Source organism: Cebidichthys violaceus, unplaced genomic scaffold, assembly GCF_023349555.1.
Source record: "Cebidichthys violaceus isolate CVI_PGR_0920_01 unplaced genomic scaffold, fCebVio1.0.p SCAF_2, whole genome shotgun sequence".
NCBI lineage: Eukaryota > Metazoa > Chordata > Actinopteri > Perciformes > Stichaeidae > Cebidichthys > Cebidichthys violaceus.
In genome coordinates, this window is record NW_027176372.1 from 444,985 (window position 1) to 456,830 (window position 11,846).

General features: G+C 40.7%; 2 protein-coding genes across 2 annotated transcripts in view; one reads left to right on the forward strand and one right to left on the reverse strand.

Moving 5' to 3' along the window:
* Positions 1-8,095, reverse strand: part of shtn3 (shootin 3) — a 16,568-nt gene extending 8,473 nt beyond the window's left edge. The window contains 4 exon segments of the mRNA XM_068715328.1: positions 1,541-1,763; positions 2,041-2,135; positions 5,694-5,754; positions 7,820-8,095. Of these exon segments, the coding sequence (XP_068571429.1) occupies positions 1,541-1,763; positions 2,041-2,135; positions 5,694-5,754; positions 7,820-7,909 (469 nt within the window). The 5' untranslated portion in view covers positions 7,910-8,095.
* A 939-nt stretch (positions 8,096-9,034) lies between these two features.
* Positions 9,035-11,334, forward strand: gm2a (ganglioside GM2 activator). Its single transcript, XM_068714062.1, has 4 exons — positions 9,035-9,267; positions 9,502-9,654; positions 10,182-10,364; positions 10,506-11,334. The coding sequence occupies exons 1-4, from the start codon at positions 9,163-9,165 to the stop codon at positions 10,659-10,661; spliced, it is 597 nt and encodes a 198-aa protein (XP_068570163.1). The 5' UTR covers positions 9,035-9,162; the 3' UTR covers positions 10,662-11,334.
* The last annotated feature ends 512 nt before the right edge of the window (positions 11,335-11,846 follow it).

Sequence of the window (11,846 nt, forward strand, 5' to 3'; positions counted from 1 at the left end):
CTACGTACTGTACCTTTAACTCATTGTTACTGTGTTAATATGATACTACGTACTGTACCTTTAACTCGTTGTTACTGTGTTAATATGATACTAAGTACTGTACCTTTAACTTGTTACTGTGTTAATATAATACTACGTACTGTACCTTTAACTCATTGTTACTGTGTTAATATGATACTACGTACTGTACCTTTAACTCGTTGTTACTGTGTTAATATGATACTAAGTACTGTACCTTTAACTTGTTACTGTGTTAATATGATACTACGTACTGTACCTTTAACTTGTTACTGTGTTAATATGATACTACGTACTGTACTGTGTTAATATGATACTACGTACTGTACCTTTAACTTGTTACTGTGTTAATATGATACTACGTACTGTACCTTTAACTTGTTACTGTGTTAATATGATACTACGTACTGTACCTTTAACTTGTTACTGTGTTAATATGATACTACGTACTGTACCTTTAACTTGTTACTGTGTTAATATAATACTACGTACTGTACCTTTAACTTGTTACTGTGTTAATATGATACTACGTACTGTACCTTTAACTTGTTAGTGTGTTAATATAATACTACGTACTGTACCTTTAACTTGTTACTGTGTTAATATAATACTACGTACTGTACCTTTAACTCATTGTTACTGTGTTAATATGATACTACGTACTGTACCTTTAACTCGTTGTTACTGTGTTAATATGATACTAAGTACTGTACCTTTAACTTGTTACTGTGTTAATATGATACTACGTACTGTACCTTTAACTCATTGTTACTGTGTTAATATGATACTACGTACGTACCTTTAACTTGTTACTGTGTTAATATAATACTACGTACTGTACCTTTAACTCATTGTTACTGTGTTAATATGATACTACGTACTGTACCTTTAACTTGTTACTGTGTTAATATGATACTACGTACTGTACCTTTAACTTGTTACTGTGTTAATATAATACTACGTACTGTACCTTTAACTTGTTACTGTGTTAATATGATACTACGTACTGTACCTTTAACTTGTTACTGTGTTAATATGATACTACGTACTGTACCTTTAACTTGTTACTGTGTTAATATGATACTACGTACTGTACCTTTAACTTGTTACTGTGTTAATATAATACTACGTACTGTACCTTTAACTTGTTACTGTGTTAATATGATACTACGTACTGTACCTTTAACTTGTTAGTGTGTTAATATAATACTACGTACTGTACCTTTAACTTGTTACTGTGTTAATATAATACTACGTACTGTACCTTTAACTCATTGTTACTGTGTTAATATGATACTACGTACTGTACCTTTAACTCGTTGTTACTGTGTTAATATGATACTACGTACTGTACCTTTAACTTGTTACTGTGTTAATATGATACTACGTACTGTACCTTTAACTTGTTACTGTGTTAATATGATACTACGTACTGTACCTTTAACTTGTTAGTGTGTTAATATAATACTACGTACTGTACCTTTAACTTGTTACTGTGTTAATATAATACTACGTACTGTACCTTTAACTTGTTGTTGGTACTGGGTGAAGGTGTCAGGACTTCCGTCTGCAGTGTCTGCAGCGTCTGTGTCTGCAGCGTCTGCAGCGTCCGTGTCTGCAGCGTCTGTGTCTGCAGCGTCTGCAGCGTCTGCAGCGATGCAGTCTGAGATGTTGGGAAGTAGCTCGTCCAAACACGGACGAGACGACAGACTGATGTACTTCAACTTCCTGTTCTCACAGTTCAGCTGGAGGTCAAAAGACACAGCGGTCAATGAGACATCATAATTTACATTTAAATATATATATACTGTATATATGTACATGCATACATATATATTAAATATGTGGAGGCAGTAACAGACAGTCGAGTCTGTGCAGACTCATCCTGACTCAGCTGTTCACTCTCTTCTCCTGCTAAAGCCAGCTGGACCCTGATAACCCTAATTACACAGAATTGATTATTGAGTGTGTGTGTGTGTGTGTGTGTGTGTGTGTGTGTGTGTGTGTGTGTGTGAGACTGACCTTTGTGGCCAGGGCCTCTGCATTTTCCCGGCACGACTTCTCGATCTCCAGCTGAGTCTGCAGAACGCTGACCTCCTCAATCACCATCTGAGACACTGAGGGGAGGACAGACACACACACACACACACACACACACACACACACACACACACACACACACACACACACACACACACACACAGGTTTGTTTAATATGTTTCTCAGCTTCTAGCCCTGAATAAGAAGTCTGAATGTAACTCAGACTTCTTCATATCTTTGACACTCAGCTCTGCTTCTACCAGCAGCGACATGAAGCTGAAGAAAGAGACGTTACATGAAAACAGGCTTTTCAAAATAAACTTCCGTCTTCACAGGAAACAGCTCAGGAAGTTTCAGAATAAAACGTTGTATGTTCCAGTGATCCTCTTGAGATTGTGTAAATGACTTTAGCTGCTAATTCAGCTCAAACACCGTTTCCAGACTCGTCGGCACAGAGATTGAAGAGAGACTGAGTACCAGATATAATACTCTCTCTCTCTCTCTCTCTCTATATATATATATATATATATATATATATATATATTATATATATATATATATAAAACATTAAAAAAGAGTTAACATTGTGCATAAACACACTAAATTTGGTGGATAATTACTGCAGAAATGACAGTTGAGTTGACGGTTTAGGCACCAAAAGCTTTAACTTTTACTCACCTAAGCTAAATGTTACTTAACTAAGTTGTAGTCCATTGTGCTCAGGACTACAACTCCCTTGATGTTCAGCCCCACAGATTCAACTGATTGACTGTTGAGTTTGTTGAACCTTTTGTGCTGCTAAATTCACCTGTTCTGAGTTTAAAGGTGTGCAGGTGTTTTTCATTAAGCTTGACATTAAGCTAAGTCTAATTACAGGTGATCTCTTCTCTAGTGACCTCAAGTTAAACCTAAACCTGGCCGAGCAGGAAACGCTGACGAGCCATTTTGTTTTATTTATTAAGCAGGGTACATCCTCTGGGGACCATGAATGTTTGTACCAGATTGTTCCACACAGGAACGACCGTCGTCACCACCATGGAGGAGGAGTTTATTATCTGATGTGAGCTCAACGAGGTTCATTAACCCCCCCCCCCCCAACACACACACACACACACACACACACACACACACACAGACACACACACACACACACACACACACACACACACACACACACACACACACACACACACACACACACACACTCACTCATCCTTCCCCCCTTTTTTTCTCTGCTGCTGAATAATTCATGAGCAGCTTTCAATAATTCATATGAATAACATGACAGGAGCGACTGCTGTGTTCTCTGGGGAGCCGGCGGATGAATAAATGAGAGGATGAATGAAAAAGACTGAAGGGAGGACGTGGCGGGACCCGCCATGGAAAACCAGGACCAGCGTTTCTGCTGACTCGGAAGACTTCAGGTCCAGGTTTCTTTTTGCTGCAGCAGACACATTTCTGACCTGTTTTTGACATCAGATTTTGGGGTTTGAGTCCAACCAAAAGGTTTATCGCCCGTTTATCTTCCAGCTTTTTGTCTTTTGGTTTAACTTAAGAGAAACAAAATGAGCAGAAGATCTACATGTAACATGTTTGATACACAGATTCTGATTGTGTGTGTTGAATGATTATGACTATAAATATAAATATATAATATATATAATATAAATATGACTGTCCAATGACTATTTAGAAATGTCTTCACATCATATTATTTGACGATCACATGATAAAGGATGGCGAAAAGCGACTCCTTATTTTTTATGCGTTTTCCTAAAAAGTCCAACAATACCTGTCAATTAACACTAAACCATGACATGACTAGTCTTTAAAAAAAAAACTCCTGTCTTCACTGAAAACCACTTAGTTAGGTTTAGACAACAACACTACTTAGGTTGAGACAACTAAACTACTTAGTTAGGTTTAGACAACTAAACTACTTAGTTAGGTTGAGACAACTAAACTACTTAGTTAGGTTTAGACAACTAAACTACATAGTTAGGTTGAGACAACAAAACTACTTAGTTAGGTTTAGACAACAAAGCTACTTAGTTAGGTTTAGATAACTAAACTACTCAGTTAGGTTTAGACAACAAAGCTACTTAGGTTTAGACAACTAAACTCTTTAGTTAGGTTGAGACAACAAAACTACTTAGGTTTAGACAACAAAGTTACTTAGTTAGGTTGAGACTACTAAACTACTTAGTTAGGTTTAGACAACTAAACTACATAGTTAGGTTTAGACAACAAAGCTACTTGGTTAGGTTGAGACAACTGAACTACTTAGTTAGGTTTAGACAACAAAGCTACTTAGTTCGGTTAGACAACTGAACTACTTAGTTAGGTTGAGACAACTGAACTACTTAGTTAGGTTGAGACAACAAAATTGCTTAGTTAGGTTGAGACAACTGAACTACTTAGTTAGGTTTAGACAACTAAACTACTTAGTTAGGTTTAGACAACAAAGCTACTTAGTTCGGTTAGACAACTAAACTACTTAGTTAGGTTGAGACAACAAAGCTACTTAGTTCGGTTAGACAACTGAACTATTTAGTTAGGTTGAGACAACAAAGTTACATAGTTAGGTTTAGACAACAAAACTGCTTAGTTAGGTTTAGACAACTAAACTACTGAGTTAGGTTTGGATCTCTCTATGAACTTCCTTCTATCAGCTTCCTGTCTGAAACGGTTCAGGATGTAAAAGTAAGTGAAACGTGACACTGAGGTGAACTCCAGGTGGAGTCTGTTGCTTCTCCCGTTTCCTTTTTAACAGACAGGTGAATGAACTGAATAACATCACTAACCTTTTCTCAATAAAACCTCATTATGTTGTGCAAAGTGTCCATATAAACATCCACCCTTTGTGATTTAATACGTTAAATGTTAATATGTTTCATCATTGAACAAAGAAGATATGTTTCTTTACACACATGCTGTCAACGCTGCATCACTACATGCTTTTTTAAATGTCATGTTCTTACAGTTTAATAAAGTAGATAGATGAATATAAATGAGTAAAGAAAGACTATTGTATCTTTATCTGATTATTATTGATAGAGGAATCTCACCTGAGTGAACCGTCATGACTGAAGGTATCAGCTCTCCTCCTAACAGCTAATAATCAGAAGCTAAACTCCTCTCTCCTCCTGCTGGCTCGGACCCCTCCTCCTCTTAAACACTCCCCTTTAGAGGACCAGGTGTGTGTGGGGGGGGGGGGGGGTATCAGGTGTCTGATTGTAGGTGGGACGATATATATCATCTTGTTGTTTTAACAACCAGTGAACAGGAAGTGAAGTGACCATATCTGGACTGAGGAGGGGTGATTGACCTGTAAGTCAGCGTGTAGCCCCGCCCCTAAAGCATCCTCTGCTTTCTGGTCTGTTTGACTCTAAATGGAGCATAATGTACTAAATGAACATCATGCTGTATTGAAGAAGACTGTAAACTAGAGATTGAGACCATAAACTCATGTTTACAATGTTTACTGAGGGAATAAATCAAGAGAGAAGTAGAGTCATTTTAGACTAGACTTCTATACAACCAGAGGAGTTGCCCCCTGGTGGACACTAGAGAGAATGCAGCTTTAACACGTGAAGGTGATGATGATGGTAAGGATGAAGATGAATTGGACTCACCTCTCTTGATGTGCTTGAGTTGTCTCTCGGCCTCGTCTCTCTCCTCCGTCAGTCTGGAGCACTGAGGACCAGACAGAAGAACCATCACACTTTAAACAGAACCTGTCCAGTCCTGCTCCTCTTCATCACTTCTGATCATCCTCCTCCTCTTCATCACACCCTCTCTCTGCTCCTGCTGACTCCATGTTTTAACCTCTCATTATCTGATGTCAGCATCATTGCAGTTCTATGTTTAGGAGGAGCAGCTGTGAGGAGTCTGGATGTTGGAGGAGGAACGTTTGGTGACAGCAGCTGAGTCAGCACTTATTTAGACTAAGTCTAAATCACTTCCTGTCACCTAAGAACCAGGAGCAGGAGGAGGAGGAGGGTGAGAAGAAGAAGAAGAAGGAGGAGGAGAAGGAGGAGAAGGAGGAGGAGAAGAAGAAGGAGGAGGAGGAGGAGGACAAGGAGGAGGAGAAGAATATGGAGAAGAAGAAGAAGAGGAAGGAGAAGAGGAAAAAGGACAAGAAGAAGAAGAGGAAGGGGAAGGAGAAGAGGAGGAAGGAGAAGAAGAGGAAGAAGAAGAAGAAGAAGAGGAAGAAGAAGAAGAGGAAGAAGAAGAAGAGGAAGGAGAAGAAGAAGAAGAAGAAGAAGAAGGAGCAGGAGAAGAAGAAGAAGAGGAAGAAGAAGAAGGAGAAAAAGAAGAAGAGGAAGAAGAGGAAGAAGAGGAAGAGGAAGGAGAAGGAGAAGAAGAGGAAGAAGAAGAAGAGGAAGAAGAAGAAGAGGAAGGAGAAGAAGAAGAAGAAGAAGAAGAAGAAGAAGAAGGAGAAGGAGAAGAAGAAGAAGAGGAAGAAGAAGAAGGAGAAAAAGAAGAAGAGGAAGAAGAAGAAGAGGAAGAATAAGAAGAAGAGGAAGGAGAAGGAGAAGAAGAGGAAGGAGAAGGAGAAGAAGAGGAAGGAGAAGGAGAAGAAGAGGAAGAAGAAGGAGAAGAAGAAGAGGAAGGAGAAGAAGCTGACAGATGTTTAGATGAAGATCAGCTGTTCTTTTTTTAAATCTGTTCTCAGATAAAAAGGACAAAGAGACTCTGAGCGCCTCCTCTCAGTTCACTTCCTGTTTCTACCTTCAGGAGCTCAGAGGGTTCAGGTTCAGAGAGCAAGGCATCGTTATGTGAGGGTTCGATTCCCTCCGCTGCTCTCTGAGACAGTGGAGTCTACTCAGCAGGAACGCACCTTCATCTGATCTTTAATGCTAACTCATGTAGCTAGCTAGCTCAGCCACAGAGGAGCAAGGCATTGTGGGAGTTGTAGTTGCTGAACGCTAACAGAATAATGCATCTATCATGAGGAGACTCAGTGACTCGAGCAAGGCATAAAGAGGGTCGGAGATGAATTTAACGAGTAATACTTCTTTGTATTGAGAAGGTCGATGGCACGAGCAAGGCACTCTTCATGGTCGGGGGTTCAATTCCAGTGTCCCAGTGGCAAGGCACTATTACTGGATGAAGGTTAGGGGTTCAAATCCCAAACAAAGCTCCCCATTTCTCTTTATGTAGGTCAATGCCCTGAGCAAGGCATTAACACACTTCTAAGGTCGTGGGTTCAATTCCCAGGAACTAAAGACATGCACCTGTCAGGGGGAGGTTGAGCAAGGCAGGGTTGCTAGCTCTACTCTCTCTTTGTAGGTCAATGTGGAGAGCAAGGCAATAGACACTGCAGGTTTTAGGAGCTGGTCCTTGTAGGTCAAAGAGGGGTGGAGCCAAAGGGTTGTGAGTTAGATTCCTCTGGTAATCTAGCAAGGCATCAACACGGCAGGGAGAGTCCATTAATAATAACATGTGTAGACGTGAGATCAAACCTGAGCCTGTATTCTGTGAGTTAACACCAGCTGTTCATGGACAGACTGATGCTCATCTGAACTGTGTTCATGATGAAACACGATTCTGTTCTCGCTTTAATGGCGAGCGGCTCGTTTAGGGAGGGGTCCCGTTCTCTCCGGGAGAACGAGCCGGCCGGTGAGTCGTTTACACCGGCTTCAAAAGGTCCCGGATGGACCGGGAGAGACGGACCCGGACCCTGCAGGACTCGGGTCGGGGTCTAACGTGCAGAATAAACGGGATTAGAGCGGTTTCATTGTTTTTGTCGGGTTACCTCTGTTTGCATGTGCGCGTCCCTCCTCTCCTCCTCCTCCTCCTCCTCCTCACATCCCTCCATCTGCGCGGATGAAGAGCAGGGGAGCATTCTCAGGAGCAGAGTGATGAAGAGGAAACAGTCCCTCCTTTTGTCCTCCTGATCCGACCGGACTCGACTAATGAAGATGAGATGGATTCTTTATCTTCCTCTTCCTCTCTCAGACACATGGGATGGAGAGGAGCTCGGTGCAGCTGCCGGTGGACAGGATCCTCCTCTTCCTCCTCTTCCTCCTCCTCTCACTGACAGCATCATCTGGCTCCCCTGAACCCCTCCTCCTGCTCTTCCTCCTCTTCCTCTTCCTCCTCTCTCGGTGCCGCAGGCAGAGTCCAGTTAATAAAGTGATTGTGCCGCACGTCCTCAGCTGAGCTCTAAAGTTATAATATTATAATAATAATAACATAATAATATTATTATTATTATATATTATTATTATAATAATATTATTATAATAATAAATTAATATTATTATTATAATAATATTATTATAATATTATTATTATTATAATAATGTGTGTGTGTGTGTGTGTGTGTGTGTGTGTGTTTGGGGCGATATCAGTTCTACACTGATATCTAGAGGCGATTGTATGCAACCACAGATTCTCAATTTATTAAAACACTTATTTATATAATTATAATATAAAATGATATTATTATTACTGTGTATTATTATTGTGTATTATTACTGTGCATTATTACTGTGTATTATTAATACTGGTGTTGTTGTTGTTGTTAGAGACACACATTGAATAGAAGATCAAACATGTTGGTTATCTTTTGTAACCTTTACTCGTTCAATAACTACAAGAAGTTTGTTTACATTCAGAAATATGAACATGAAGATATTCATCATGTGACTGAACACCTTATTATTTATTAACACCTTATTATCTGTCATAATACAGATAATACTACTATATTATACATTGTGCTGTTTTAAATAAGAACACAGTACTATACAGTCAGGATCTCATAAAAAAACAAATACAAATACCTGCAGAATAAATAAATCAAATATATATATATATATATATATATATATAATAGATTAATACATATATATATATATAAATATATATATATATATATAAATATATGTATTAATCTATTTAATATATATTTCAATCTATTTAACAGGCGCACGTCACGTGAGGTCACGTGACAGACCGGAGTCGCTCGATCGTAAACACGGAAGTAAAACTTAAGCAGACCGGAGCAGACCGGAGCCTCAGTTCCTCCTCAGTGTGGCTCCGTTACCGGACAGATTAGCGGCTCTCCGTTACCGGCTGCTCCTCCCGGTCTGAATGAACACGATGGATAACGTTTTATTTGTATCTCTCGCGCTGGTTGTTCTTACAACTCCGGTAACGAGCAGCACTTCCGGTCTGAAGAAAGTCTCCAAGACTCAGGTGAGTCAGTACTAGTCCACTACCGTAGTACTACTGTAGTGGACTAGTACATTACCGTGGTACTACTGTAGTACAAGTACAACTGTGACCCGCTTTACAAACCAGGAAAGTACATACAAATAAAACACAAACCTTGAAGCGGAAGTGAAGTAAAACTTGTCTGGAGGGTAGAAACACACATTCAGAGGTGTAAACTACTTGACTGAGCGTGTACTTTGCGTACTCTGTGTACAGATTCTGGGGTTCGACTGGAAGAACTGTGGAGCTCCAGATGCTCCAGCGGTGCTGAAGAGCCTGACTGTGTCTCCTGACCCCATCGTGATCCCTGGAGACCTGCAGGCCTCGGCCTCCGGGTCCACTACGGTGGAGCTGAGCGCCCCGCTGGCTGTGAGTAGTAGTACTTACTGTATATTATATATATATATATATATATATATATATATATATATATAATATATAGTATATATGTACTGCATATATTATACAATATACAGTGAGTACTACAGTATATTATGTATATTTATATATCTCTAATAGTTCATGATAACAGGAAGTGAGGCCTGATAGATGACCTCACTTCCTGTTTCTCTGCAGGTTGAATGAGCTCAGCTTAATATGTTCATCAGCATCATGTTCAAACCTTTCACCGTCTTTACCTTCCTCCTCCTCCTCTCTCTCTTCCTCCTCTCCTCCTCCTCTTTCTCTTCCTCTCTCTCCTCCTCTCTCTCTTCCTCCTCCTCCTCCTCTCTCTCTTCCTCCTCTCCTCCTCTCCTCCTCCTCCTCCTCCTCCTCCTCCTCCTCCTCCTCTCTCTCTTGCTCCTCTCCTCCTCCTCCTCTCTCTTGCTCCTCTCCTCCTCCTCTCTCCTCCTCCTCCTCTCTCTTCCTCCTCTCTCTCTTCCTCCCCTCCCCCCCAGGTGAACGTGACCCTGGAGAAGGAGGTGGCAGGGTTCTGGGTGAGGGTCCCTTGTGTGGACGAGGTGGGCAGCTGTCACTATGAGGACCTGTGTGATCTGCTGACTCAGCTGGTTCCTCCTGGTCAGGACTGTCCTGAACCTCTTCACACCTACGGGCTGCCCTGTCGCTGCCCCTTTAAGGCTGTGAGTCCCCCCCCCCCCCCCACACACACACACACACACAGTGTTATAATGTAACCCATGAAGAAGAGCTGTGAGTACTCTCACCACATTACACTTTAAACCTTTTCCTGATGTTAAGCTCCTCCCTCTCTCCCCCCACAGGGCTCCTACTCCCTCCCTCAGTCAGACTTCTACCTCCCCTTCATGGACCTCCCCTCCTGGCTGACTAACGGTAACTACCGGCTGCAGGGCGTCCTCGGCCTCCAGGACAAACAGCTGGGCTGTCTCCATGTGTCTCTGTCCCTCCGCTCAGACTGACAGGGCTCACATCCTCCTCCTCCTCCTCCTCCTCCTCCTCCTCCTGCTTCACTAAATCAAATAATCAGAAACATTGAGGAGAGGAGAGCTGCAGCTGTGAACCTGATGAGAGATTTGAGGATCTACGATGTTTGAAAGAGTAGAAGAAGAGCTGCTGACGGTGCTGCACAGTGGACCTGATGAGGTCATTGATTAGTGATGAATCAGTCAAAATAACAGCATGTTTCTTCTTCTTCTTCTTCTTCTTCTTCTTCTTCTTCTTCATTAAACAGACAGAGAGGAAGGTCTCTGCTTTTCAAAATAAAGGCTACAGAGGAGGTAATGAGTATGAACATGGAACAATGATTTTAAATGCACTGGGAGCCAAAAGGATCAGCTGTTGAACTGAACTTACTGTGAGTTTTAATGTTTTTATGAATTAATACATGAATAATTAGACGTTTAGACACAAAGTGCCTCTTTAGATAATAAAGAATCATTATGATTATGATTAAAATGTTCTTCATCATAAGTGTTCAGATCAATTCAAGCTTTTTATTCTTTAAAGATTATTTTTAGTGATTAAATTCTTCACTTTATTGATTTGTTTTTATTGTATTGATTTATTTCATCTGTGTTTTATTACATGAACCGATGTTAACGTTGATTTAATAAAATGATTCAATAAATTGTTCATCAGCTCTGATTATTAAATAATAACATGTAATTAATCAGCTCAGAGGAGATGAAGTGTGTTTGTGATGAAGATGAAGGTGAGTCCTGATCACCTGATCAGGTAATCTTCACTGAAGAGCTCTCAGCCAATCAGGAAGCAGGATGAGACTTTTATTCCCCTCAGATAAATATAATAATAAATATATAAAATATAACTGAAACAACATGATGTTTGTTTATTATTTAGTTCTGTTATATTTACATGTTTTGAAATGTTCATGTTGTAAATAAAACAAAAACAACAAAACGTGAAACATCACAATTCCTCTCCTCCCCTCCCCTTGTTTCCTCCCCTCCTCTCATCTCTCATTTCCTCCCCTCTTGTCCGCCCCTCTTCCCCTCCCCTTGTTTCCTCCCCTCCTCTCCCCACCTTGTGTTTCTTCCTCCCCCCTTGTTTCCTCCCCCTCTTGCTCCCTCCCCTCCCCCTTGTTTCCTCCTCTCCTCCCCTCCTCCCCGCCCCCTTGTTTCCTC